Genomic DNA, 26,775 nt, shown 5'->3' with positions numbered 1-26,775 from the left:
TGATTCTAGGTTAGTCGGAGAAAAAGGCGGGGATTAATTTGCCGGTGGGGATCGGATGTAGTCGACACCGACCGGATAGTGTTTGTGTAGAGGAAGTTTTGTTTTTCGAGTTTTACGTGCTGTGCGATTGATTGAACGTTTAGCTAATGCACTCAGAAGAAGGCTAAATACTTCATGTATGAATTACACGCCGGTAGCAGCACCAGTGTTTTTTTAAACACTGAAGGGAAGTAGACGTATAAGCTCTTTGAAGTAGACTTGACATAGTATTCCGGTGAGCACCTTATCGCTAACAGATTCGAGCTAGTCGACGCGGCTAACGTTAGCCTCGGCTTCTTTTTTTGCGCTGTGCGGAGGAGATCCTCGAGCTAACGAAACCATGGGGAACCGGGGCATGGAAGACCTGATTCCCCTCATCAACAAGCTCCAGGATGCCTTCAGCTCCATCGGGCAAAGTTGCAATTTGGACCTTCCGCAGATTGCTGTGGTCGGAGGGCAGAGTGCTGGGAAAAGCTCCGTTTTGGAGAATTTTGTGGGCAGGTAAGTTCATCGAACTAACCCAGTTTGTGACATCTTTGCCTAATGTTTATATGTTGGTGTTAAAACCAGATCAATGTGCGTTTTGTTTGTTAATGTTCCCAATAAATGGCACGTTTCACACAGTGAAGCTAGCGCCCCATGCTAACTCCCACCGGCTGTTAAACCTGATAAGTGAAAGACTGCACATTCCGCAACTTGGAAATATCAGCTTTTATCATAAACTTAATGCATACTTTCCCTTGACTCCACATGAATGTTAGTTCCCACAGGAAGCAAGGTCAAATGTCTTCCGTATTTGCACAAATGTGTTCAGTGCACTCAAGTGTTAAGATAAATGCAATTAATTGCCACACCCACACCATTGACATTTTCTTATCTGATTGTATGCTTTTTACTGAGTCACAGCAACATAGCGTGTTCTGTCTTGACCGAATTTGAATTGGAGCTCCCTTTCCATTGCAGAATGTGGAGTATTGCAACTGGAGGATACTTGCCTTGTACAATAGCCCCCTTTCATCATTTTTGTCTAAAAGTGGAGACAGTGGCTAGACACAACTTCCTTCTGCATCTTCCTCTTTTTGTTACTTTTTGGGCAACAATGAAGGCGCAATGTCTGTCCATTCCCATTACAACTTGTCCTGCCCTCTCCCACTTCAGCAGCGAATAGGATCTGCCTTCAGATAAAAGACTACTTGTAAACAAGCGTGATCTCGGCTTGCTTGTCAAGCAGGTTTTTGCAGTAGTTGTAGCCCAACCCGTGTTAGGGAATGAGACCAGAGGAAAAAAAGTAATTGACATTGGGTTAGAGAACCTGTCGTAACTTGCTTGCGCGATGAAAATCCATGTAGGTTGTTCTGCTTTGTGTGTGTGTGTGTGTGTGTGTGTGTGTTGTTGACGTTTGTGTCTGATATAATCTAAAAGTCACAGAGGCCTAACTTTCACTGCCTGCCATCTACCCATGCAAATGTGCAATGACCTTTAAATTCACAATGGCCTCATGAAACCCGCCCATTCATGGTGTGATGCAGGTACAACAAATATGGAATGACTTGGGAAGGTGTCCAAAGAAATTCTCTAAGAATGGGTGTGCTCTTGTGTCGTGGCTCCAGGGTGAGGCATTCAAAATATAATATGCATTTACGTCTTTGAATGAAAACTGCAACTCAAAATTGTGTACAAGCAGTGTGTATGATGCCATAATACTTCCTTAATCTGGTTTCCTATGCATCACTAAAGGGTCTTTAATGGGAAGTCAAGTAAGAACAAAAAATCTTTATAGTAGTAGATCTTTGGTAGACCCAATCGTATTAACATTGCTTTCTGATTAATATTGCATTTCAAATTTTAAATGGATGCGTGCATCCACCGGATCTCCATATGTTGACTGTAATTTAAGCAGCAAAATTCAACCGCTTCTACCCATCTAACCCATCTAAGAGGGCCGCCAATTTTCTTCTTGCTGCCAACTGAAAATTACAACACATTGCTTCAAGACATATTAGGTATTTTTTAGTTATTTTTTTACATTGACACTCCATGTCAATTAAAAAGTGGGAGAGAGAACCTGCTAGCCAATTTCGAGCATCTTGACTGGCTGTATTTTCTTTTTTTTTTCTTTTTAACCCTTTTGCGACCCATTCACTTTAAAAAAACAACAACAAAAACATTTGATGTCAATGGTGCTCCTAGTATTTATCTGGACATCCTTTCATGTCAGAGACACTCAAAATGCTAACAAGTTACAAAATAAGACAAAGAGAATGTTGCCACCCTCCCCACCAAAAAAACAAAAACAACAACAAAATGCAATTCAAGTCTAAAAGTGCCATGCAATAATTCCTATCATGTTAGTAAACGCTTCAGACATCACCAAAATAAAGATGCATCAAATAATTATTGCACAATTTATTCAGTAAACATTATTTATTTGGCACTTTTATCTTGAACAGATTAGTTTATTGGAAAGTTTGTTCCTAAATAATTTGCAAAGTTTGATTCGAACTAACCTGCGTCCATGGAATAGAGTGGAGCTTCCACTTTATATTCTTTTTGCATGCTGCTTCATCTTCTGCCTAAATATTTATGTCCCAGTCTCACATTGTAACAAAGTTGAATAACATGGGGGTAAAGGAGAGCATGTTTTCACTGCTACTTTGGTCTCCCACTGGAGGCCTTTCTCATTTTAACCCGGTCGAGTCGGGTTGAATTGAGTCTGCGCTCTGTGCTGTGTTGATGCGATTTGGCCTCACATTCCCGGCGAGTGTGTCACAGGTGAGCAGAGCGCATTGGATGCTTAGCCAGACACAAGCTAATCAAATTTTGTCTGCCTTGTGGATTTGTGACCGCTGCTTTCTGTTAACAAGGAGCAGACATCATCTTGTTTAGCTTTTCATCAAGGCCTGTATGGGCCCTGACATATTGAAACACGTTCTAAACCATCTTTCTAGCTCTTGCTAAATGTAAACATTCACTTTTCTTGGCCAATGATTCATTTAATGAGGTTCAAAGTACACTAGACCATCTGACGTCAATCATAGTCCGTTCCGGGAAGCTGCTCCATTTCTGATTTGTTTAGATTCCTGTACCCAAAAAATGACAACGAATCTTTACCCGTGTGGTTAATTTTATGATTAAAAAACTCGTTACCATAGTTAAAGAACTGCTGCATTATAATACATTTCACACAGCTTGTACTTTGCACTTTGTTTTTTTTTTTATCTTGATGTACTATATGTACTCTTCTTGTACACCATATCATTTATCAGCAGCTCTTTGACATCATTTTAATGAATGATCAATCGTGGATGTTCCAACATAGCATTATACGCTTAAAATTTCATAAAAGTAATGGCAATTTTCTCTATTGTCATTTGCAATTTCTACTTTGTGATCATAAAACTGGCCCAAGAAAGCGTCCAATATTAGTATCGGCTGCCGTTGTAGGTACTGATACCTTGAAGAAATGCCAGGTATCACACAGGTACCGATTCTTGGTATCGGTTCTCGCTCATTCCTATGTGACATTATCTATTCTGATCTGCTGATTTACATATGCCATGACATTAATCGTAACGGCAGCAGAGCACATGTGGATCGACATAAGCATCATGTGATATACATCTTGATGTACAGTATCATATGGCACTGTATATCACGATGGAATTTATTTGCTGTATCTAGCACAGTTGTGTTTGGAACATGTTCTCAGTTCTCATCAAAGACAAACTCTGGAAGGACTGCCATTTTCATGTGCGGAAACAATCTGAAAAAGAATATATACCACCTCTGTGAGTTCAACTGAAATTACATTCTGATTTAGCCTTTTAGATTCTGATTGAATTATTGATTAGGAGCATTTTCATTCAGTTTGGTCATTCAGTTTCATTTTAAGCAGAATACAAGGCTATATCAATGTTTAATTTATGGGTAAAGCCAATTCAGGATTTTCCTAATTTGTACTTTCTAACTCATGACTGTATTGGCTAAAAGGTTGGGATTTGATTTTAGTTCTTTAGACCTAGCATTTTCTGTAGATTATGTTGGCATTAGTGTCCCGTGGTGGAGGACGGGTATCCTATCTCAACACCACCAGCCGTCTTGGGGGGAGGAGGCCTTTGTCATATCTACTGCTATTCCCCTTATCTTCACTCTCGTGAATGAAATGCTGCTGTACTGCTGTAGTGCCATTAGTTGACTGAGGTATTGAGACGCTGCATCAATGTAACCGTCAAAAATAATGAAGTTTATCCCCCCCCAAGAGAGCGATGCAGGGGAGCCGCCATCTTCTCTCCCAACCCTCCTCATGCTCTTCTCTTGCCGCGCGGGCGCTCAGCCTCACCCATCGATAATGCATGAAATGATACACAATCTGCTCAACCTCGTCTATCATTTACAGCCCATCAATAATGCAACTTGGGCCTTTTGCCTCCTTTTCAATAGGTCGTCGCTATTAAAGCACTTTACTTTTTGAAGGCGGCGACTCCGCAGATGGCTCTTTTATGGATGCCTTGTGCATCTGCGTGAATGCACCTGAGGAACGTTTCAACAGTTTGATCAATTTGGTCGTTAGCTGAGGAAATGTTTAGCTGAAAAGCCAATGAATTGCTTGTAATGTGGAGGTGTCGTGGCAGTCTAGACCCCAACTCTATAGACCTGGAGTCCATTTGTTCCAAAAAACAGCACTCTCCGGCCCCGCTTGACCATTTACACAATTCTATACCTCAAGAACAAATCCTCCAGTGCTCCACATTTTGTGCATGACACACCAGCGGCGGCTCTGTGCTGATGTAAGAGCCATCTAGAACCTTCTCCTGTTGTGTCCTTCTATAACCGCTGCACTGTTATGTAGACCACAGGACCTTTCTTCTCTTTCTGTTCCTGGCGCTGACTCACTGCTTCCAGGATGAAGTCAGCAACTTCGTCACAGTCCGCCAGAGCGTACGTTCTTGCAGACGCAAGGAAAACTTCCCCGGGTGGGACTGGGTTATTGCCCCCAGATGTTGGATACTAAGAAGTGGGAGGGGGCGGTGAGAAGATTTCGATTTGAACCATAATCATCCCAGCCTATCGTTGTCCTTTTCCCTTAACACGGCATGTTGCACTGACAGCTTTTGTTCGTTTGTGTTGCCGTCATCGATTGACGCTCAGAAGTCATTACTGTGGCTCAAAGCACTTGTATTGACACAGGGTGGGTTCACACAAAAGCTCATTGAAACCATTAGTCCCGCTTGTTCCTTAAACTTGAACAATGACTACTGTTGTTCACTCTCGAGCCATAAAAACGAATAGCACTGTAAAAGACCGTGTACTGTTGAATGACTCACTGTAGTAGTATGTGTTTTTAACGAAGCAAAAAAAGCATGGTCTTTTTAACTATAAACAGAAGCAAATTAATTTTTTTTAAATTAAGTTTTCAAAAAGTCTAATTAAGACAAGTCATACACGCAGTGTTGTATTTGTGTGTTGTGTGAATGCTTATCTCTAAATAAACAGATGGTGTTCCCTTTTGTTTTTTGTTCCACAAATCAAATTTGGCTTGAAACACCAAGTAAAAATAATCGTGCTTAAATTTTGCTGTGTACCATAGCCACAAGGGGGCATTATAATATGTACATAAATACTGTACACGGAGAAGACCGTTTTAATATTCATTGCTAGTTTTATTCGCTCCACGATGGTGATTTGCATTGTGTGCTCAAGTGACGCTAGCAGACATTCATGCCAGGTGTGTGGTTTGAATAAAGAAAATAAGTCAGGTGACCGATAAGTTGAAGTCCCGTTTATATTTTGGATATAGTTTAATTGCATTACAGTTTCATAGAATCAAATGCGAGCGCTGATTAAAAAGAAAAAAAGTTAAAAAAAGAAAGCGCAATTTAATGACTATTTGAATTGGATCTCAGAGTGTAAAGCCTGTCCTTATGAAATCACAGTCTGTCATGAGTCATTATCGCCAAATCTGTTCTGACAGCTGCTCAGTCCCAAGGTTTACTAATTAAACAGGAGCTGAAACGTACAATTCCTTACTGGTCCAAAGTGTGGAACTCTCGGGTATTTGATTTTCCTCACAGCAGTGGGAGTGAGTGTGCATAAATGGTTCGCCTCAGACTTTAATGATGAGACAAGATGACTTTGTCACGTTTGATTTGGTGCGTTTGAAGGGTGCAAGGTGTGAAATCCACCCCCGTGCCCGTCAATCTTGGCGAAGCCATGCTGTTTGGCCAGAGAAAAGTGAGAATGTTGCAAATAAACGGCCTTTTTCTTTTGCTTTTTCTGTCTGCGCGGCTCTCTTTTGTATGCCGGCCCTGTTACTCAACATGTTTTCTAGTCGGCTGTTTGTTGAACTCGTTCTGTCTCTCTGTCTCACCCAAGGGACTTTCTTCCACGAGGATCTGGCATTGTTACCCGCAGACCTCTCATTTTGCAGCTGGTCAACAATAAAGCAGGTGAGTGTGTCACCGCGCAGTTTTTATCACGACAGTGTCAGTTCGTCACTGGACTGCATTTTCTCTGTGCTGCAATGTGGCCGTGCTTGAGGCTACACTCTCTGTCTGGTGCCATCATGCTGTCTTAATTTAATATTCCCTCTTCCCCCCTTTGTCCTTTTCCCGTCCTCCAACATCCGTGCCTAGAATATGCCGAGTTCCTGCACTGCAAGTCAAAGAAGTTTGTGGATTTTGAAGAGGTGCGGGCAGAAATCGAAGCGGAGACCGACAGGATAACGGGCTCCAACAAAGGCATCTCCAACGTCCCCATCAACTTGAGGGTTTTCTCGCCACATGGTAATGTATTACAATCTGAGGCATCGTTATACATATCACAATATATGGCTTTTTTATGATACAAAAAAAAAGTTAAAAAAAAAAAAAAGACCGACAACACAACTTTACTGCATTTTATAAAATGGCATTAATGGGTACAGCTCAATAAATTAGAATGTTAAGGAATCCCGTGCTGAGAATAGGGAATTTACATTATTGCCATCAGATGCCACAAGCAATACATTTCTCCTCCCACTTCAACATATTCTCTTGCCACAAAAGTACAATCCCATGGCACTTTTTTTTTGTTTAACAGGGCTTTGAGCCATCTTGTGGTATTTGAAGAGGTCGTCATGTCAAATGTTTTCTTGCAGCCCCATTAAATGTGGTATTCTAATTATTGCGTTTATGGAATATGAATTAGGCTATAAAATCCATCCGTTGTTCCCCATCTCAGAGGCATTTTCTGATTCAGTGCAATGAGTGTTTGCGGAATTGTACAGAAACGTATTTTTAAGATCTAATTTGAGTATGATTATAAGTTAGCCGTATAGAGGAAAAATCTTTCTAACCTTTGTCCTCTCAACACAGTTTTGAACCTGACCCTGATCGACCTGCCGGGAATGACCAAAGTCGCCGTGGGAGACCAGCCGGCAGACATCGAACATCAGATCAGAGACATGCTGTTGCAGTTCATCACCAAGGACAGCTGTCTGATCCTGGCGGTCACACCTGCCAACACCGACTTGGCAAATTCGGACGCCCTAAAGATCGCCAAGGAGGTGGATCCACAGGGTAAAAGCGTGTGCATTTCTGTCACATTTAGTGTTCAGTTTACTACTTCCCACTACCAAAGCTCTTTTTTTAGGAATTATTTTTGATTATTATCAATTGTTTAAAATATCATGCGTGGCTTGAACCACCGCAGGTTTGCGCACCATTGGCGTCATCACAAAACTGGACCTGATGGACGAAGGGACGGATGCAAGGGATGTCCTGGAAAATAAACTTTTGCCACTGCGAAGAGGTGAGGTTTTTAAAATGTGCGACACATTGACAATTGTTGACTTGTAGATTCTTAAGTGAACTTCTTGTGTCTCCGCGCAGGCTACATTGGTGTGGTGAACCGCAGTCAGAAAGACATTGATGGTAAGAAGGACATTCGTGCTGCTCTGGCGGCAGAGAGGAAGTTCTTCCTGTCCCACCCTGCTTACAGACACATGGCAGAGCGGATGGGCACGCCGCATCTTCAAAAAACTCTCAATCAGGTCTGCTCCCAAGTCTCAATTTTAAAAACTTGTCACACATCGTGGTTACGTGCGCTCAAATCAAAACTCCACAATTTCTTACCTGCAGCAATTGACCAATCACATCAGGGACACGCTTCCTGGTTTGCGCAGCAAGTTACAAAGTCAGATGCTCTCTTTGGAGAAGGAAGTGGAGGAGTACAAAAACTTCCGTCCTGATGACCCCACGCGAAAGACCAAGGCTTTATTGCAGTGAGTGCACCCCACACATAGTCAACACGCTGAAAAAAAAAATATATATATATTTTACTTAAAAAATGTTTGTCCTCTTCATCCTCCGCAGGATGGTACAGCAGTTCGGTGTGGACTTTGAGAAGTGTATTGAAGGCTCCGGAGACCAGGTGGACACCAATGAACTATCTGGCGGCGCCAAGATCAACCGCATCTTCCATGAACGGTTCCCATTCGAGTTAGTCAAGGTAGGTGGTAAAGCGTCTGTTCATGAGGATAAAAGATCTAAAGAGACATTTCCAAAGCAAGTGCATCCACACATCGATTTTTATTTAGTTTGAATGTGAAGGATCTCACACGATGCAGCACAATTTGATGTTTGCGCCGACTATTACAGTGTGTGCTGTACTCTCGATCAATGGTTCTCAAATTGGGAGTATGTAAGGTCTTATCAAAGTTTCTGTAGGGATCAGCAAATGTGATATAATGCTTTTAAAGGCTGTTGCAGGTACAGCACATTTTTCTTTTTAAATTAAGAGCAAATTTATTGGAGCATTGACACAACTTAATGTGTTGTAGTGACTGTTTTGCAAAACATTGTCTGCTTTTATTTTCATACTTATGCGCATTGTCATTAGTGTTAGATTTTTTCTTCAGACAAGCCAGAAATAAATCAGATGAGGTTATGTGCTATCTTTTGGAGTTGCTGAATAAGGCCAAAATTACAAATGTATTTCAGAAGTTAAATAAATAAATTTAAAAAATGCTTTGTGCTGATTAGGTAGTATTTGGTTGAAAAAAAAACAAAAACTCATTTTACAGTCAGTACACCATTGGAAAAAAGTTGAGAACCAGCACTATAGATGAACAAAATGGCACATCAAAACATAAACAAGTGGAATATGCTACGATAACTGCTAACTTTTTTTCCCCCCACATTAATATTCTTATAGAAACTAAACCTCACTTCCTGTTAGGTGAAGAAAAGACTTGAGTTGACTGATGTCCCATCACGTTTTTCCTTCAAGCCGTACTGATGCATTGATGCGGTTTGTTGGCACAATTCCAATGATTGTATTTGTTTCACAGATTGTATTTGATGAGAAGGAGCTGCGGCGAGAAATCAGTCACGCAATCAAGAACGTTCATGGTGTCAGGCAAGTGGAACACAACGGTGAAACCTTCTTGTGGTTTGTGTTCACTTTGTTGGTTTAACAGTGACCGTGAATCATTTGTGGTTTTTATTAAGGCAGATATGAATTTTGAGTCCTCGAGAATCGTTTTGCTTTATTGAAAATGTTCTACAGTATCGCTTCCCTGCAAGTCTGCCATTGCTTATTTTGTACTGAGGAATTCACTTCGTTTTGTGTTACATTTGCTTTTTTTTCTTCATTTGTTAATTTCATGCTCATCATGTACTTTGTGTTTGTGTCCTAATTGTATCCCCTGGGAGTTATCCGTAGGCTTCTTTGTTCATCATTCATGGCAAAAACTTGGCGCACAGGGTAACACAGCTAACTTACTTGCTGAGTGCAAAACAATGGAAAAAAAATGAAGCCTACTTTGAACCAAGCACATTATATACTTTTAAGCAATTGTTAATCAATTGGACATTTGAATGTAATTTCAGTCATTTCAAACCAAATTTATTTCAATTTTGGGTCTCAAATGACAACAAGCACTCTATATATTAGGAATCAGTTGAAAAACGCAACAACATTTCACACTGGTAAATAAAATTTTAGGGTGAGAAAAGAAGATGTTTTTGTCATGCAAACGTAGGAAACATTGCCCCCTGCTGGTAGGATGACAAAGTGCTTGATTTGACATATAGGTAGCCGCCTTTTTAAATGTTAATATCGTTGAGGATCACCTTAATTAATCGTGGCAGTCAATATTGCAATCGCGATTTAATTGTATTATTTGTCCAGCCCTACTTTTTATTTTACCTTCTGTCTTTCTTTTTCTCTTTCTCACTTCATTTCTTTCTTTCCTCATCCTCTTTCTCTTTTTCACTCTTTTTCTCTCAAATTCTTTCCTGTCTCTCTTTCTTTTTTCTTTCGCTTTCTCTTTCATTTTCTTTCTTTCTTACTTGACCACAAAATAAGAAAATATGGCAACACACCATAATTCCTCAAATATAAGGACACTTTTTTTTCCCCAAAATGAAGGCCAAAAGCAACCGAAACACCGTCCAAGTCCATTTTTGTTAACACACAGGAATATGACGAAAACTGAGATGATCATGTCAAAGTTATGGGGTCCGGTTCGGAAACACCGAAAAGTGTTCAATTTTACTTGATTATTAATTGCGTTTTTTTGACATACACACACAATCATAAACTTGGTTTAGCACGGATGGTGCGCAACTTCGGGTATTTAAGGTAAAATGAACTCGAGCCGCGTTGCAAGGAAAAGAAAAAAAACGACTGCTTCAAGCGCATTTAGTTACACTGGCGAGATTTTCACTGACTGCTCACACTTAACTTTACGCGTAACAAATACATAACACGGATATGAAAACATGAAAATATGAAGAGTTTAGGAAAATGAGATTTTTTTCTGTTTTGCTATAGTTTTTGCATTGTTGCCAAAATGCTCTTGCATCTTATACACACAGAACATAGAAAATACCGGACTTTTACCCCAAAATTAAGGGTGCACCTTTTACACAAGTGCGTCTTTTATTGGGAGAACGGTAACTTATTGTGTGCCTGTCATACCCTTGTAAATTTCTGTGTAGCGACAATCATAAACAAATTTGAGTTATTATTACTTGTTGTGACCATCTGTGTTTAATTTGATCACAGATAGCACTTTTTTGTGTCTGCTCATCCATTCATGCACATTTGTGTTCAATGTTCCCACGTGCGTGTTAACTGTCCCGTGTGTGTGTGTACGCCTGTGCCTTGTCTCTCTATGCATCCTCAGAACGGGGCTGTTCACTCCCGACATGGCGTTCGAGGTCATCGTGAAAAAGCAGATCGTTAAGCTGAAAACGCCCTGTCTCAAATGTATCGATCTGGTCATTCAGGAGCTCATCAACACAGTCAGGCAGTGCACCAACAAGGTACTGCGGGTGTCCAGCATCGCCCCACCCAGCTTGAGAACACACGGCCAGCGTGAGCCCTGTGTTCAAGCGGTGCTGTCGTGTTGTGGAGTGTTGTGATGTGACGTCGGGTTGCGAGATGTTTCAGGGCCTGTCTGAGCATCTCTCCTGGACAAGCTGCAGGTCTTACAGCTCAGAACCCCCAAAATGTGGTGCTCTTAAGATGTAATTTGGCCCATGAGTTGGAGTTGACATCCGTCCAAAAAGTGTGAAATCCTTTGGCTTGTCCGCCTGTTGCTTCTAGTCAATAACTCGAAATGACTAACTGAACGCAGATACTCTTCTTTCTCTTTCTTTCTTCCTTTCTCCCTCTGCCACACAACAAAAAACGTGCTGCTCTAACCTCGCGGGCCCCTCCAGAACGGGGCTCTTCACCCCCGACATGGCTTTCGAGGCGATTGTCAAAAAGCTGATCCGCAAACTCAAAGAGCCCAGCCTCAAATGCGTGGACCTGGTGGTGTCCCAGCTCACTGCCCTGGCCATGAAGTGTGCCGTTAAGGTAACCGTGGGACACACCTGGCGAGAGAATGGCATGGAACTACAAGCGACCCCTCTCATTGACGCCAGCTTCACACCTATATGTCCTTGTGTGACCCGGCCCGACCCCCGCTGCCATTTGTGTCGCCATTTTGTAAATTACGTCAGAGATTTTAAGTATAACTTAAAATTCCCGCCAGCCCCCTTCCATTAAGTAGAATTTTGAAGTGTCGTCTCCACACCACCTCCGCATTGCTTCCTCCCTCTTCTCTCCATGTCCAAATTCCAACCTGGCCCGCCCGGCTACGCTTCCCCGCTGAGCCGCATTGGCAGACTGACAGTCAGAGGGACTTGGAGGGATGTGGTGAGGGGTGGATGTTCCCGTAATGGGCCCTGAAGGCGCTGTGAGCTGAGTTGCCATAGCAACTGTGCTCCACTGCCCCCTTGTGGACAGACTGCATCCCACCTTTATCACAATTCTGTCATTTTCCTTCTCATCCAGCCTACTATCAGCCAGATGTGAATAATTTTAACATGTTCAATCCCTTTTTATCATCTCAGTCTCCAATTTTTAGAAACAAGCTTTTCGTCTGGCTGATGGTATACTCTGTATTTCCTCCTTCGAAGAGTTGGCTGCTGTGTATTGCCCGACTGTGTGTTCTAAAGCGTGTTGCCCTAAAATGGCACTTGACTGTCTACTTCCCTTTTCTTTGTTCTCATCTTTATTATTCTCACTTCTCACTCCTGTCCTCTCTCTATTGGTAAGTTGGACGAGGTTCAAGCTCGCATGTTTACAACGGTGTTTTTTTTTTGTTTGTCAGTTTTTAAATGAAGCCGCTGCATCAGGTGTCTTGTCTTTCAGCTCAATTCTTACCCAAGGCTGCGAGAGGAGACTGAGAGGATTGTCACCACTCACATCAGGGAAAGAGAAGGAAAAAGCAAAGACCAGGTTGTTCATGTTTTGATAAGTTCTAAAAGTGCAAAGCTCACCTAATTTGAATAGTTTGTTACAATATGTAACATGTATAATACTCTTGATGTATTTTGTTTGCAGTGACAAATTGACAGGGCATCTCTGGTAATCGTGTTTACTTGCGACCTCTGTTCTAATTGTGATTTTCTGCTCTAAATGAAGGTTCTGCTGCTGATTGACATTGAACTGTCCTACATCAACACCAACCATGAAGATTTCATTGGCTTTGCTAAGTATGCATCCCCCCCCTTACTTACAGCATGTTTTCAATGGTTCTGTGCCCAGTACAGAAATTAAGCTCATTAAGTGCTTGTCATACTTAAAAAGGAAGATGCCCCTCAGTCATAATCAAACAATTTGTCAAATTTGTCATTTGACTCCTTCAAAAAATGGCAAATACTAAGCTGCCTGGAAGCTGTGATGCATCCATGTTTAATACACCAGCCTGGAATAGAAAAAAAGGCAGAAAAGCTGCATTTGCTGTCTCTTCAGCCAAACACATAACCCAAAAGCCTTTCTTGTTACTTTTGATGAGAGGAATGAGCACGTCAGCATGTGAAAAGGCGCCTTGTGACGTTCCGTTTAGCAGTTGAAATGACCGACAGAAATGCTTGCATCTTCAGCTTGTGGAAGCTCACCCCATTTTCCACCAGTTTATTTTACAAACTTATTTTAGTTGAGTTTTCTTTAACCAAAACAACAGCACGAGTCACAACGCATCATATTTATAAAATGAAATCCTTATCCTTAATATCCTAATTGTGCCTTGGTAGTTTCGTCACTGGTAAACTTTTACCATTCACGCTCAAATAGTCTCTTATCTCTTATAGTCTCATTTGATGAGTTTCTGCATTATAAATCATTTCCTCCACTGTGCTTACCCGCCGCTTCTTGTTCGGTGGTTCCCTTTTAAACCATGTTTTTGAAATTGCTTTTTTTTTTTTTCTTAAACCTAATGATGCACTTTAACAGGTAGTCATTTTCTTTTCACATAGAATCCATGCTTTTCTATTTGTCTTTGTTGCAGTATTGTAAGTGTATAACATATTATTTTGTACCTGTTATTGGGGCTGTCACTATAGAATCGTTTTAAAATTGATTACAGTGATCCCTCGTTGATTTTCTCCTCACCTATCGCGCCCTCAGTGCATCACTGATTTTTTTTTTTTTTTTTTCATGGAAAAAAAAAGCTATGTCAAAAAAATAAATCAAGCTATTTGAGACGTGCTGTGAACGTTCCCCGACAGGCCATGGGCACTCCTCAGATGTCGAACTACTGCAGTACACATATTTACTTAAATCTTAAATCATTAAACCTTATACAGTAACTGTAGTGTGATCCCTTCCGGTTTCCATCCCTCGGCTGTAGTCCCATGAGCAGATTGACAGATTGGCGGTGCCTCTGCTTACCGTTTAGCAATCACGATTAGCATTAGCTTTCTATCGATTACCATTTAAGGTCAACAGTTATTACCTACCATTTACTTCACACCAAGTGATGCTTTATGTACATTAAACATGTAATAAACTAATAATTACTAAGGTCAATAACTTCCTGTTCTTTTTCTTGTCATCTTCTTTGACAAGCAGAACGGACGTTTCATGCTTGACCGCCCTTCTCGGGTTAAAAATTCAATTTTTGACACAGAGCCACTATCGATTATTTGTAATGATGGATTATATTTTCAGATATTACCTCCCTAGTGCTTTTTGGGAAGTTCTTTTATTTCTTTTGAGAAACTCCATGTGCTAATATTGTCTTTAACGAAAGCCTGCTAACTACTAAAGCAATAAGTGCTTTAAAGTATTCAAATAGTTTCAGCCGTGCGGCCACTCGTTTGACTGCACATGCTCGGTTTAACGGTAGCTAGTAGAAACGTCTGTTTTGGTGTGCGTGTGTGTGTTTGTGTGTGTGTGTATTGTGCCATCTGAGAAAAGTCGGTGTGTGCACTCGTTATCTCGCATCTGCATGGCGACTGGATTCCCCAGTATATCGCGCTGGAGCTCAGCCAGGGCTCTTTAATGGTTCTTATGACATCACTTTCAGTCTTGACTACAGAAGGCTGGATGATGGTAGCCCCCCAGGGTACAGCAACAACAGGTGGGATGTAGGGATGTGAACATATTGTGTGTGTCTGTGAGAGAGAGAGAGATCCTTTCTTTTTGTTACTCTCAGACCAGGCTTTAAAAAATTCAACAAAGAAAATGGCAGTGGCATGGATGTTGTCATTCCAGTGTACATTTGAACGCTTCGCCTCGCTGTCTGTGCTCATTGTTCTCGTTTGTCTGACTTGTGCCATGACAGTGCGCAGCAGAGGCATACAGCAGCCAACAAAAAGCGGGCCATCCCCAACCAGGTACGTTCCATCAACCGGCGTTGGCCTTTTCACTACTGTCAAATTTAATCTCCCCTGACGGATGCCTCCCGTTAGCAAGCCTATTAATTATACCCATGTATAGTGCTGATTTAGACCATGCCTTTTAATCCGCTTTGACTTACGTAGCGGCTAATGAGATCCACCTTGTTCATTGTTTTACATGCGGGTCGTGCTTAACATTTGGCATAATATGTCCATATTTGTGTGACTTAAAACCAGTGGCGTTGTAAGTGAAAAGCTGCCATTTAGTCAATCCCCAATCCCCGCCTCCCCGCTTCGCTGCAGCCCTCACATTTTATTTGACTTGGTTAACTTGCAACTATGTTTGCATGTGAGTGTCTGGGCATGCTCTTTTATTACAATTAAGCATTTAATGCCCTAATTGTAATTTTTATTTTGTTACATTAACTCCATTAACTCTCCTGTGTCTTGTATAGAAATCGAGAGCGTGCATGAACCTGGCACATGTCACCTGCGCTATAAACTATGACATAAGCAAATTGTGGTTTTAGGTGAAGTCGTTTCTAATTGCATGTAACTCTCTTGCTCTGTCTCTCCCTTCTCTCATGGATTCCCTCCTTCCTCCTCCTTTCTTTCCTTTTCCAATTTCTCTCCTCTTCCTTCACACCTGCCTGCTTCCTCACTTTTTCCGTCTGTGGTTTTATGCTACCTTCTTTCCTTTTTTGCTATAATCCCCCACCCCTCCCCTTATTACCACAGGGTGAAATCCTGGTAAGTACCCAATGATATAAGCCGTACCTTGCCAGACAAGGCAGCAGAGGTAAGGCTGAGCAGCAGAACCAAGGCCGTCATGTACGGGTCAAGCCAGGCGATAAGCAAACGTCATAGCTCCCACCGTACTGAGTTGTTTTACCCCTCTGCAGCTGGGCGCTTTTGGCGAGGTCCTGGAGGAGAAGGTAGAGTCTCCAGACTGATTGCAGTCCTCCCAGTGCCTCGCAGTTACCACTAATTTGGAACTGCCTGCGCAATCATTGTTAATTCTTTTATAACAAGACAGTAATTGTCTGCAATTCTCTCCACGCCACTAACATCCAAAGCCAAATGACACACCTGGAGGGGCTGCCACTCATGGTAGACGGCGCCGGTTCTCGTTGCCTTCAGACGCTTGCCTCTGCTGCCGCCTCGTACTCGGCCGACCCAAAGGTCTGCCTCGTCTCATCCCCGACTTCGTTGGGGAGTCGGCACCGTTCAATCAACGACACACATTCGTCACGTCTTATCCATGCATGTCGATTTAACGTTTCTTGAAAACAAATGAACAATTAACGCCTTATTCTCTTTGCACTAAAAATAATAACGATTGTCAATTTTTGCTAACATTTTTGTCTGGCTTCTCTGACTGATTAAGGTGACGGGTCCTTTAGTTACTGACACTCAAAAAACACTTAGTGATTTGCTATGTTCGAATCTTTTCTTAAGCCTGTCCTAGCTCTTCACTCATCAATCTAACAATGTGGGACTTGTGGAAAAGCATGCGAGATACATATATATATATATTTAAAATTATGATTATAAACAGCAAAACAAAAAAACAAAACACTTCCATGCTCAGAAAATCATAACTCCACACAATAAATAACAATGGTAATTTATCTTTTTTTAATTAGAAGAATAGTTACAAAATTAAAAAAAGAGGAAAACATGTAAAACGTTGGATACAGAAAATATAAGGTCTTTATGATATATGTGAAGAACATTGTCTGCGATACAGTGATTGATTCGGCTGTGATACAATAAAAAATGACTAATCATTGAAAACAAAATTAAATGTTTTCACATTTTCATTATTATAATCTAATGAATTAAAACCATCAACGAGACATAATGAACAATGTTGATATTTTGATCAGCTGGTCTATTCAGTATAGACTAACAGTGCACAACTAACACCATCTGAAGCAGTGATTGGATGGCTGATTATGCCCCTCCAACATGGGCCAAGAAGTAATAGACCAATTTTTTTTTTTTTTTTATCTTTTATGTACTCAATCATTAACAGCAGTTGTATACAAGTAACATTGGTGTCTTATATTTATTGCACATACATCCATACCATAACTTTGTATCCTTAAATATATAGTATGAATTTGTTGGCGAGTTGTATGAAACTCATTCAAAACAAAAGCAAATCTCACATTTTTATAAGGTTATTAGGTGACCAATGCAAGGTAGTCGTGCAAAGAATTGATGTGGTGTACACACATTTTGTTAAAAAAAAAAACAAAATACAGCGCGCCGTGTGATTTTTGAAAAAATCAACTACTCGCAACACAGACATGAAGAAATGATGTCCTTATAGCATCATTCGTTGTGTGAACCAAAAAAGAACGATTTTTTTTCCCTCAAAATTATGTATTTACTTTTAAACCCTGCTATTTGTGGGGAATAGGTACGAGGCCACTCCAAGATTAGTGAAAATATTTGTGAAAATCATTTTATGACACTTAAGACACTTATGACACTTATTGAAATGCATTGTGAGGAAACAACTGCTATTTTATTAATATTTTTAGAACTCTTCGATAAAGCTGTAATAAGTATTTCTTTTTCTGACAAAAATCAGTACTGCCCTTAAAAACATCCGTATTGGTTGGGTCCTAATGAACTGTTTCTCTTGCTTTGTGTTAAAATTAACCGCACTAACCCGCCTTCTTCTAAAAAGACTGACACACTGGCATACTAAAGTCGCCTTTTGAGCCATCTGAGCAATGCCCGCTTTTGTTTGTGGCTTATGACGGTCATCTTGTGTTGTGCATCCGTCTCGTACCTCACCTCCATTCTCATCCAGCCACTGGCTCTGTGTCATAACATATTAGCCAAAAAGAGGTTAACATTTGATTTAGGATCGAACACAACTAAGGTAAGTTGGTAAGTTTTTATTTTCGCCATTCACGTCTCATTCTACGGGTAATCGGGAGCTTTTTGTCTCGGCACGGGACATACGGCACTGATGGCTGTTGCCCTCCATTCTGACAGCCCTTAAATCTTTTGATCAGGTGATCAGGAAAGGCTGGCTGACCATCAACATTAGCATCATGAAGGGGGGCTCCAAGGAGTACTGGTTCGTCCTCACCGCAGAATCCCTCTCCTGGTACAAAGACGAGGAGGTGAGAGATGTCTTGGTCCCGCTCTAGAGCTTGGAGGGCTCTTGGGAGTGTGTGGGTGTCCCAGCCCAGCCTAACCAATGTGCAGACTACTGTTCAGCTGAAGCCGGATGAACAGGTAGTCTGAACACTGGGCAGGCGGGGGGGTGAGGAGGCCTCTGATGGGAGGAAGGACCCTGAGGTCAGTGTGGCCGCCGGTCGCTCGTTGCTTGGGACAGAGTGCACACAGATTAAACATTACCTTTAGGACGAGCGTTGAAGGCGCATGGGGTTTAGCTCGGGATCACATACGCTGCGTTATCGTTTCTTACCGAAGAGGCCTGCAATGTAAATACATTATTTTTAAAGATTACAGTACACACATGCAATCGGTAGTTGCATTTTTTAAATAACTTTGCACGGCTGTCCCTCAAAACAAAAACAAAAAAAAAAGTCATTTTGCATTCAAGTCTATATGCGCTAAAGGCTTTTACTTCAATCTCAAAAGTTCGTTCCAAATTCAACATCGCGAAAAGTCGCGTTGTTAATGCGCTACTCACCACTTTGTCGTTTTTACCGTCACTCCCGTCCGGTAAATCAAAGCGTCCAAACGCGACTGCGGCCGGCGGCCTCGAGCGCTAACTGAACACGTTGCACTTTCTATCGCTGGGCGCCGCCAAGAGAGGAGGGGGGGCTAGGCGACGCGAGCAGGGGAGGATGGTGGAGGCCAACTGACGTGGCAGGCGGGCTGAAGTGTTCCAGCCGGGATCTGACTTTGGAATTTGCAGGAAATCGTACTGGGTTACGGGGGCCAAGGGGGGTTTGTGATAATGCGCGTGTGTGTATTTACTGTTTGGACTGTGGGTCCAAAATGGTTGTGAGGGTCATCTTCTCTACAGTCGGACATCGTGTGTCATGTTAATGTAACAGGTATACGTTTTTTTCACGCTTTGTGTGTGTCTTGTTTAATGATGTAACGCCAGTCTTTTGCAGACATAAATGCTTCCAGATGTTTCTTCTCACTAGTGAAAGCTGGCACCCCATCCTCCCCCCTCCACACTCCTTCACGCTCCTCCTTTTCTTCCTCCCCCACCCGCCACATTCCCTGATTGTGCATTTTACTCTAATTTGATGTATATTACACAAAAAATGAAAAGTTGTTTTTCCCTCGTTCTGTTGTCTAAGTAGACTGCAGTTTTGTTTTAATTCATATAGTGCCTGATGGTGTGTTTGTTTATGTAAGTGTAAAAAGTACAATTCAAGGTGGTCCTTGGAAAGTGGGGATTTTTTTTCCTCAAAACAAATACAAACGTTAAAACAAATTAGGGCTGTCAATAATGTTTTTAGAATCAGTTGTTCTATCAATTCATTCTATCAATTCATTTATATCAATTCATAACGTATTAGACGAGAATTTTATTATTTATAATTACTATTTAAAAGACGAGAATTCTCATCTATGGCGCTGAAAGAGTTTATATTGTTTAGTTGGGAAAAACAACAGCTAAACAATAAAGTAATTTCAGACAAAACGAGTTTGATGTACCCACCAAACATTTTCAAATTGATTAGGTTACTGCTTTGCTCATCGTTTTCCATAGTAAAAGCGGATGTCTTATTTTGATTAAACACAAAATATAAATCTGTCTTCATGAAAGACTAGGGAAATCACAAAATCATTTCTACTGAGAGGATGAAATCAAATGTTTCGGGTCATTTTAAGTTAAACGGTTGCCCTAAAAGATGACTTCATTAATGAAATTCGATACTCAATTACTTTGCGATTTATTGCTTAATTTCGACAGCTCTAAAATACATGTAAAATAAAGTGGAAAAACTTCAGATCCACAGATGACTTGTTTGCTGCGGTGTGCTTATCAAATTACTCAGTACGAGTTGTCACTGGCACCACCTGTTATTTTACCCGCCTTTTGCGAAAAGACCAGGCATTTATCTGAGGAAATCCGGTAGTATCGTATTTCTCTGTGTCAAATTAAAAAGAATGGATTCTGGTGTTTGATGTTCCCTCATGGCAGTTGTGTGTCCCCTGACAGGAAAAAGAGAAGAAGTACATGCTGCCCTTGGATAATCTCAAGATCAGAGATGTGGAGAAAGGCTTCATGTCCACCAAGCACATCTTTGCAATCTTCAACACGGAACAAAGGTCAGTGGCGCTCTCTTATCTCGCCATCTGCACGCCGGCCGTCACATGTGCATTTACTCCTACTATTTCATTTGTGTGCGCAGGAACGTGTACAAGGATTTACGGCAAATCGAGTTGGCGTGCGACTCTCAGGAGGATGTGGATAGCTGGAAAGCGTCCTTCCTCAGGGCTGGAGTTTACCCGGAGAAGGACCAGGTTGGAGCGCTTTCACAACATGGCAGAATGCAACTACCATATTCAATTCATTGTTCAGTGAATACTTTTGGATGCCTAAAAGTATTGAGGGAATATTGGGGGAGAGTCAGTTTATATCAGTAATTTATACAACTTTTTGAAGCAAATAATTAACTGACTAGTGCAGACTCTATTACAGGGTATCTAAACCCCAAATGTTTTATTTACAATATGCTCTATATGCCATCACTATTCATGCATTCTGATAAATACGGCATTTGTGGAATATGAAGCAACAGCAAGCAGCAGAATCCACTTGTGTTTATTTCCCATGTCATAGCAGCTATTTTGGCGCCTGATAATGACCTCACAGTCGCTCAGGTAATAATTAGGGATGGAATAAAACACAAATCTCTTTATGAGATGTCTATAAATTTGTCCTATAATGTAATATAATGCCTAAAATACATTTTCTGGTTCGCAAATGTAAACAAATTCTAGCATTCAGATGTAAACATCTGCCAATATTTTACCGACATTCAACTAAAAAAATTAAACAGCACCACACTGTTGAGTTGAAGGAGCTGCATTTATTAGGTATTCTGTTTTTTGGATAAAAACTAGTGAAAAATGTTTTTTTGTTTTTGTTTTTTGTTTTTATTTTTTTTAACAACATTTCTTTACATAAACAAAGTGAGATTTTCGACAACACTTTCACCACAGGTAATGGTCAATGAAACGAAGTGGCGGCCACAGAACACACAGTCAGCCTGGTTTGCTCAAAAGTGATCAGTATGAACGGCAACTGTCAGGTTGTCAGCATCAAAGCTAGTAGTTTGCGTCGATTAGAACTGCCTCTGAGAATGAAATTGACTGCTCTTGGGGGAACTCAACAGCTAATCTATGCTAGGCGCTGTACATTACAGCCTAATTAACAAGCCTTTTTTCAAACTTAAAAAAATACCATGCAGTTTATTTTGAAATTCTCACCACGTATGGCCGTGTTTTACCGTCATGCTGAACATTAACAGGCAAGCGCATTCTCGTGTGCCCCATGCCAAAAACAACAGTTATAACAAACTAGAAAATATATGTTCTGTGCACGGACGAGTTATCTCGTGGTGTTTTCATCTCGCGAGATCACTTGTGACAACCCGTCACAGCTCACCTGTTTTCTGAGTTCGCTCATGAGCCATGTCAAACTGATGTCATTGTTAGTCAGGCGGAAGAATGCGAAAGATGAAATTTGATGTTTCATTCAAATTCGAATGCCGTCCTTAGACTCCTAGGCCTGCATGGAACATAAAGAAAATATGTTGGGTTGACTTGACTTTTAAATGCAGTAGTTTTCTTTGAAGTGACTTTCGCTTAGGTTTTTGCAGTCTGGGCACCCTTGCAATTGATGTGTAGGTGTGATGAAATATCCAAATCTTTTTCTGATTCTCATGGTATGCGGCTTCCTCAGGCGGAGAACGAGGAGGCGGCCCCGGCGGACACGTTCTCCATGGACCCTCAGCTCGAGCGTCAGGTGGAAACCATCCGCAACCTGGTGGATTCCTACATCGGCATCATCAACAAATCCATCAGGGACCTGGTGCCCAAGACCATCATGCACCTCATGATCAACAGCGTGAGTTCGCTAAGCTTTAAAAGAGCTTTTTTTTTTTTTTTAACCATCTGGAACTTTACTCACGTAATCATTGTTGACCGATTCTTCCCTTCTAGGCAAAAGACTTCATCCACTCGGAGCTTCTGGCCTACCTCTACTCGTCGGCCGACCAGAACAGCCTCATGGAGGAGTCGGCCGACCAAGCGCAGCGCAGGGATGAGATGCTGCGCATGTACCACGCCCTCAAGGAGGCGCTGCACATCATCGGTGACATCACCGCCAGCACTATCAGCACCCCGGTGCCCCCGCCTGTAAATAACACCTGGATACAAGAAGCCAGGTGAGTGTCCAGTCGGCACGCTAGTGATGGATACAAGCTCAATTTATGATGTGGGAACATCCTTCAACATATCGCCATTTCACACTGGTAAATGATATATTAGGGTTAGAAACGCACAAGTTTTTGTCATGCAAACCTGTGGGAAACGTTGCCCCCTGGTGGTAGGATGGCAAAGTGCTTGATTTGACGCGTACGGTAATCCCCGCATGAATGGATCTTGGACGCGTATGGCCGCCAATGGCGCCGAATGAGCTGAATGTTCAAAATCTTGGCAATACTCCATGTGACTTTCTCCCGCCCTCCTCCCAGCCCAACCCCTCAGCGCAGGCCGCCCCCGTCGGCGGCCCCGCCCCCCAGCCGCCCGCCGGCCGTCCGGGGGCCCACGCCCGGACCCCCCGTGAACCCCTCCCCGATTTTCGGCGGCGCTCCGCTCAACCCGTCCCCCAGCTTCGGCGCTCCCCCCATCCCTTCTCGGCCCAGCCCGACGCCCATGGCCTTCAACAGCCTCCAGGACCCTTTCAGCGCCCCCCCGCAGATCCCCTCCCGGCCTGCGCGCATCCCACCCGGCGTTCCCAGGTATGACCTCCCGTAACATTTCGCCCGCCCTCAACTCTCTCGCTCTCTCTCTCTCTAACTTGGGTCTCTGTCGGGATGTTTTGGTTTCACTTCTTGTGTTGTCTATCTTCTCTGTCTCCACACTGCAGCCGAAGACCCCCTGGCGCTCCCTCTCACCGGCCCACCATTATCCGCCCTGCCGAGCCCTCCCTGCTAGACTAGACCCACCCTAATTCTCCTCTTGTGTTTGTGTGCGATGGGGCGAGGAGCTAATGATGATCCAGGGTAGGATGCATTTTGAGTGAAAAAGCCGACGGGCTCACTTTTGAGGGTGCTCTTTTGTCCCTTTGACTACCTGCTGGACCAATCAGCAGAGAGCATTAAGTGATGAGCTGTCGTGGCGGCAGGCCAACCTTTTCAAGGAATTATTTAACAAGGTACACAATTGTAATATTTCATATTTTCAGCCATGCAGTGGTGCCTTAGATATAAGTGACCTGACTTACTGTCTTTTTCTTTTTTTTTTCCCCCACATAATTGAACTCGACTCGTTTCATAATCTGTTTGATGGATGGTAAACAATTTTTTAAAACGTCGGCTTCAAGCTATTGTGTGGAACCCACGCTTGAGATTTACTGTCAAAGTGAACCTAAAACAAAAGGCATTATTGTTTGTGTTATTTTTTTCTCTTTTTGGTATTTAATTTTTGAATGAAAAGGAAATAACTGTGTGGATTAACTGTAAATGTTACGGTCATGTATTCAACCTGTAGTATGAAAACAATCGATCTGCTGTCCCAATTTGAGCACAATCTAAAATGCCACAGATGGACTAACAAAGAACTGACAGTCAAAAGGGCTGGCTTCTTAATTATTCCTCATGCTGTACTATACTGCCCCCAGTGGCCAAGCTCACACCAGGCCGAAAATTTCAATGAATTAATCACGAGAAGCTGTTGAATTGAAATGATACCACTGTATGATTAATAAAGTAAAATATTAGTGTTATTTTGCATACCAAAAAAAAAAAAAAAAAAACTTTTCTATGAGCGTGGTCACGGAACAAAATCAATTTGTATCTCAAGGCACCACTTGTTCTCCAATGGCTCCAAAACCTCATCGTTTTGCTAGTTTTCTATTTCCAAAACCATTGCGTTTGCCCTGTAAAATATGAAATTATATTGCTTGTTAAAGGGTAATCCTGTATTTATGTTCAACTACGCATAAAACAAGCACGCAAAGTAGCCAAACCACAGCCCATTCACTTATATTCAAAAGAAGCAGTGATGGATAGATGAGGCTTCATGAAGCACTAGCGTTTGACTCTTCTAGATGACACCCTTGATTTAAAGATGCAGTAAAAATTTATACTGCACTAACCTTTATTTTTTAAACCAAGAGCATCGCCTAGAGGAGTTAAAAAAAAATCACAAGCGCTTCATGAAGCTTCATTTGCGGTCAGGTCTTTTTTCTTTAGTAAAAAAAAACAAATATATATATATGGCTACATGTAGCTTTCAGTCCCCTCAGCGTTCATGTGCACTTTCTCCCCGTCGTGCTTTCGACTCTATCCGCCACTATGCATGAAAACTTTTTGTAAATACCCAAGCGCGCGGAGGTAGCATTTGTATATCTCATAGTGTCAACGCGCTTCCCATTTCAACAGGAAAGCGGGATGCGTCAACGGTCGCCTTGTGTGTCATGTGACTAACTTTTATTTATAACCTGTATGTGGAAGGAAAGGAGGGTTGTTTGCTTGCTTTAATTCAGGGTTCCCAAACCTGCTTTGAGTCCTTCCATTGTGTATTAGCGTATACTGTACATAAACTACTAATAAAGTACACAAGAAGGCTGAATGAAGATGACTGAAATGTCTTTTTTTGACCATGTTTAATGAGGCTTTTTTTGCACAAAAAAATTACCGTGTGTATAATAGGGCTTTTTTTTTTGCAAGAAAACGACAGACTTTTTTATTCTCAAAATAATGACAGTTTATAATACGGCACTTTTGCAAGGAATGAGCAATTGGGGGCACGATATGACCATTTTGGTCTAGTGTGCCCCCCCCCCCCAAAAAGGCATTTTTTGCTAATAAAAAATGACCAAGTATTGTATGGCTCCACCCCTCCAAAACAAACATGTAGTGAGAATTTTTTTGCCAAAAAAATAGTAATAGTGTATGTTTTTAATGTTTTCTTTTTAAAGGCCCTATATATTAAGGCATTTTTTTCGCAAAAAAAAAAAAAACAACAACAACAACCGGCCATTCAGGTGTTTTTGTCGAAGAAAAAGATAGTAAGGTGTTTTTGTAAAAATAGACCATGGCATTTTTCACATAAAAAAGACCAAGTATAGTGAGGTGTTAAAAAAAAGACCAACGTAAAGTAAGGCAGGGTTTTTTTTCACAAAAACAAGTATAATGAGGCTATTTATTTAATGTTTTATTTTTGCAAAGAAATGACCATGTGGTCATTTTTTCAGGAAAAAAAAAAATTCAAGCGTTTTCATCGCAAAAAAAAAAACATTTGGCCAGTTTTCTCTCTCTTTTTTTTTTTTTGGGCTGGGGGCATCATCAAGTGGCTGTGTGGCCACACACAAACACGCACACCTCGAGTCAATAAAAAATTGTTTCCAATAAAGAATTGTTTGTGGTGCTTTGGTGTCTTCTTCCTCTCAGTTTCTTTCTCCGGCCATCCATCTTCATTCACGTACGCCTAAAAGCATAGTTGCCTCAGTTGAAAACAAAAAAACTCAAAAGTTGTCATTCCACTTTTACGGATGAAATCGACCCCAACGAATGACAAACTACGCAGACCTGCAGAAAAATCACAGTTGCTCGTAAGCACATTAGGAAGGCAATTATGCTGTTAGGCTCGGGCTAAGGGACGATTAAATTCTCCATTCTTGATTGGCTAGTGGCTTTAGGTACACCTCTCTCCAATCTAATCACCTTAAATGGACCATACTGGTCAAATGTTGGTTCCTTTTTTTTGAGCTAAAAAAACAAGAAAAATACATTGTTTTTCATTTTGAAACACAATGCGATTGTTTCCTTTACCTGAATGCCAAGAATCACTCCAATGATTTAATGATACATGTATTTTAACACAATATTTCACATTTACATCGTGTCAATGCGCGAGCATGTGACCTTGAGGTCGCAGTTTATGCGGGCATGTGTTGGTGGGATTAACAGAAGTTGATTGTTGTCAAAACAGGCGTCCCGCTCCACGACGGAATCCTTGGTGACCTTGGCTGACCTTCGGCCTAAATCTAATGAGGAGGAGGAGGAGGAGGAGAAGAAGGGATGCTCCAAAGCCCATAGCTGTTCTTACACTGCCAATAAAACATGCCTTCAACGAGTCTTACTTTTTTCTCTCGTGAATTATACTGCTTCAAAATGATGATACAAGTATGGGAAGGCATTTTTTGCATATACAAAAGCTTTTCGTCCTAATAAATGACAGTGCATGTTATGCATTTTTCATAAAAAAAACAAACTATATAGTACAGTAAGGCATTAAACAAAAACATGAAAAGAAAATGATTTGTTGCAGAAATGGGACTCAAGTAGGCATTTTTTACAATCCCCAAAAAATAACCATGGGCAATGGC

At 41.5% G+C, this 26,775-nt stretch overlaps 1 protein-coding gene and 1 long non-coding RNA gene across 6 annotated transcripts; one reads left to right on the top strand and one right to left on the bottom strand.

Moving 5' to 3' along the window:
* Positions 1–59: 59 nt before the first annotated feature.
* LOC148410398 (dynamin-2-like) lies at positions 60–26,531 on the top strand. 5 transcript variants are annotated; one of them, XM_088436350.1, is made up of 22 exons: positions 62–274; positions 360–540; positions 6,412–6,485; positions 6,672–6,821; positions 7,392–7,595; positions 7,729–7,827; positions 7,908–8,068; positions 8,157–8,299; positions 8,391–8,526; positions 9,368–9,435; positions 11,210–11,348; positions 12,727–12,813; positions 13,000–13,070; positions 15,143–15,194; positions 16,100–16,132; positions 18,233–18,343; positions 20,374–20,483; positions 20,567–20,678; positions 22,123–22,287; positions 22,383–22,606; positions 22,916–23,182; positions 23,311–25,016. In XM_088436350.1, the coding sequence occupies exons 2-22, from the start codon at positions 380–382 to the stop codon at positions 23,381–23,383; spliced, it is 2,640 nt and encodes an 879-aa protein (XP_088292476.1). In that variant the 5' UTR covers positions 62–274; positions 360–379; the 3' UTR covers positions 23,384–25,016. The 5 variants fall into 5 exon arrangements, with proteins under 5 accessions (XP_088292479.1, XP_088292476.1, XP_088292475.1 ...); XM_088436353.1 differs by lacking the exon at positions 23,311–25,016 and adding an exon at positions 26,379–26,531 and having other exon boundaries at positions 60–540; XM_088436349.1 differs by having other exon boundaries at positions 62–540.
* Positions 16,902–19,065, bottom strand: LOC148410399 (uncharacterized). Its single transcript, XR_015868123.1, has 3 exons — positions 18,880–19,065; positions 18,582–18,660; positions 16,902–18,498 (listed from the first exon to the last, which is right to left on the bottom strand). It is a non-coding gene; the product is annotated as an uncharacterized LOC148410399 (long non-coding RNA).
* Positions 26,532–26,775: the final 244 nt, after the last annotated feature.

Source organism: Hippichthys cyanospilos, chromosome 16 (genome assembly GCF_059441005.1).
Source record: "Hippichthys cyanospilos isolate Australia breed blue-spotted pipefish chromosome 16, RoL_Hcya_1.0, whole genome shotgun sequence".
In the NCBI taxonomy this organism is placed as follows: Eukaryota; Metazoa; Chordata; class Actinopteri; order Syngnathiformes; family Syngnathidae; genus Hippichthys; species Hippichthys cyanospilos.
This window is presented reverse-complemented; position numbering and strand designations above follow the sequence as displayed.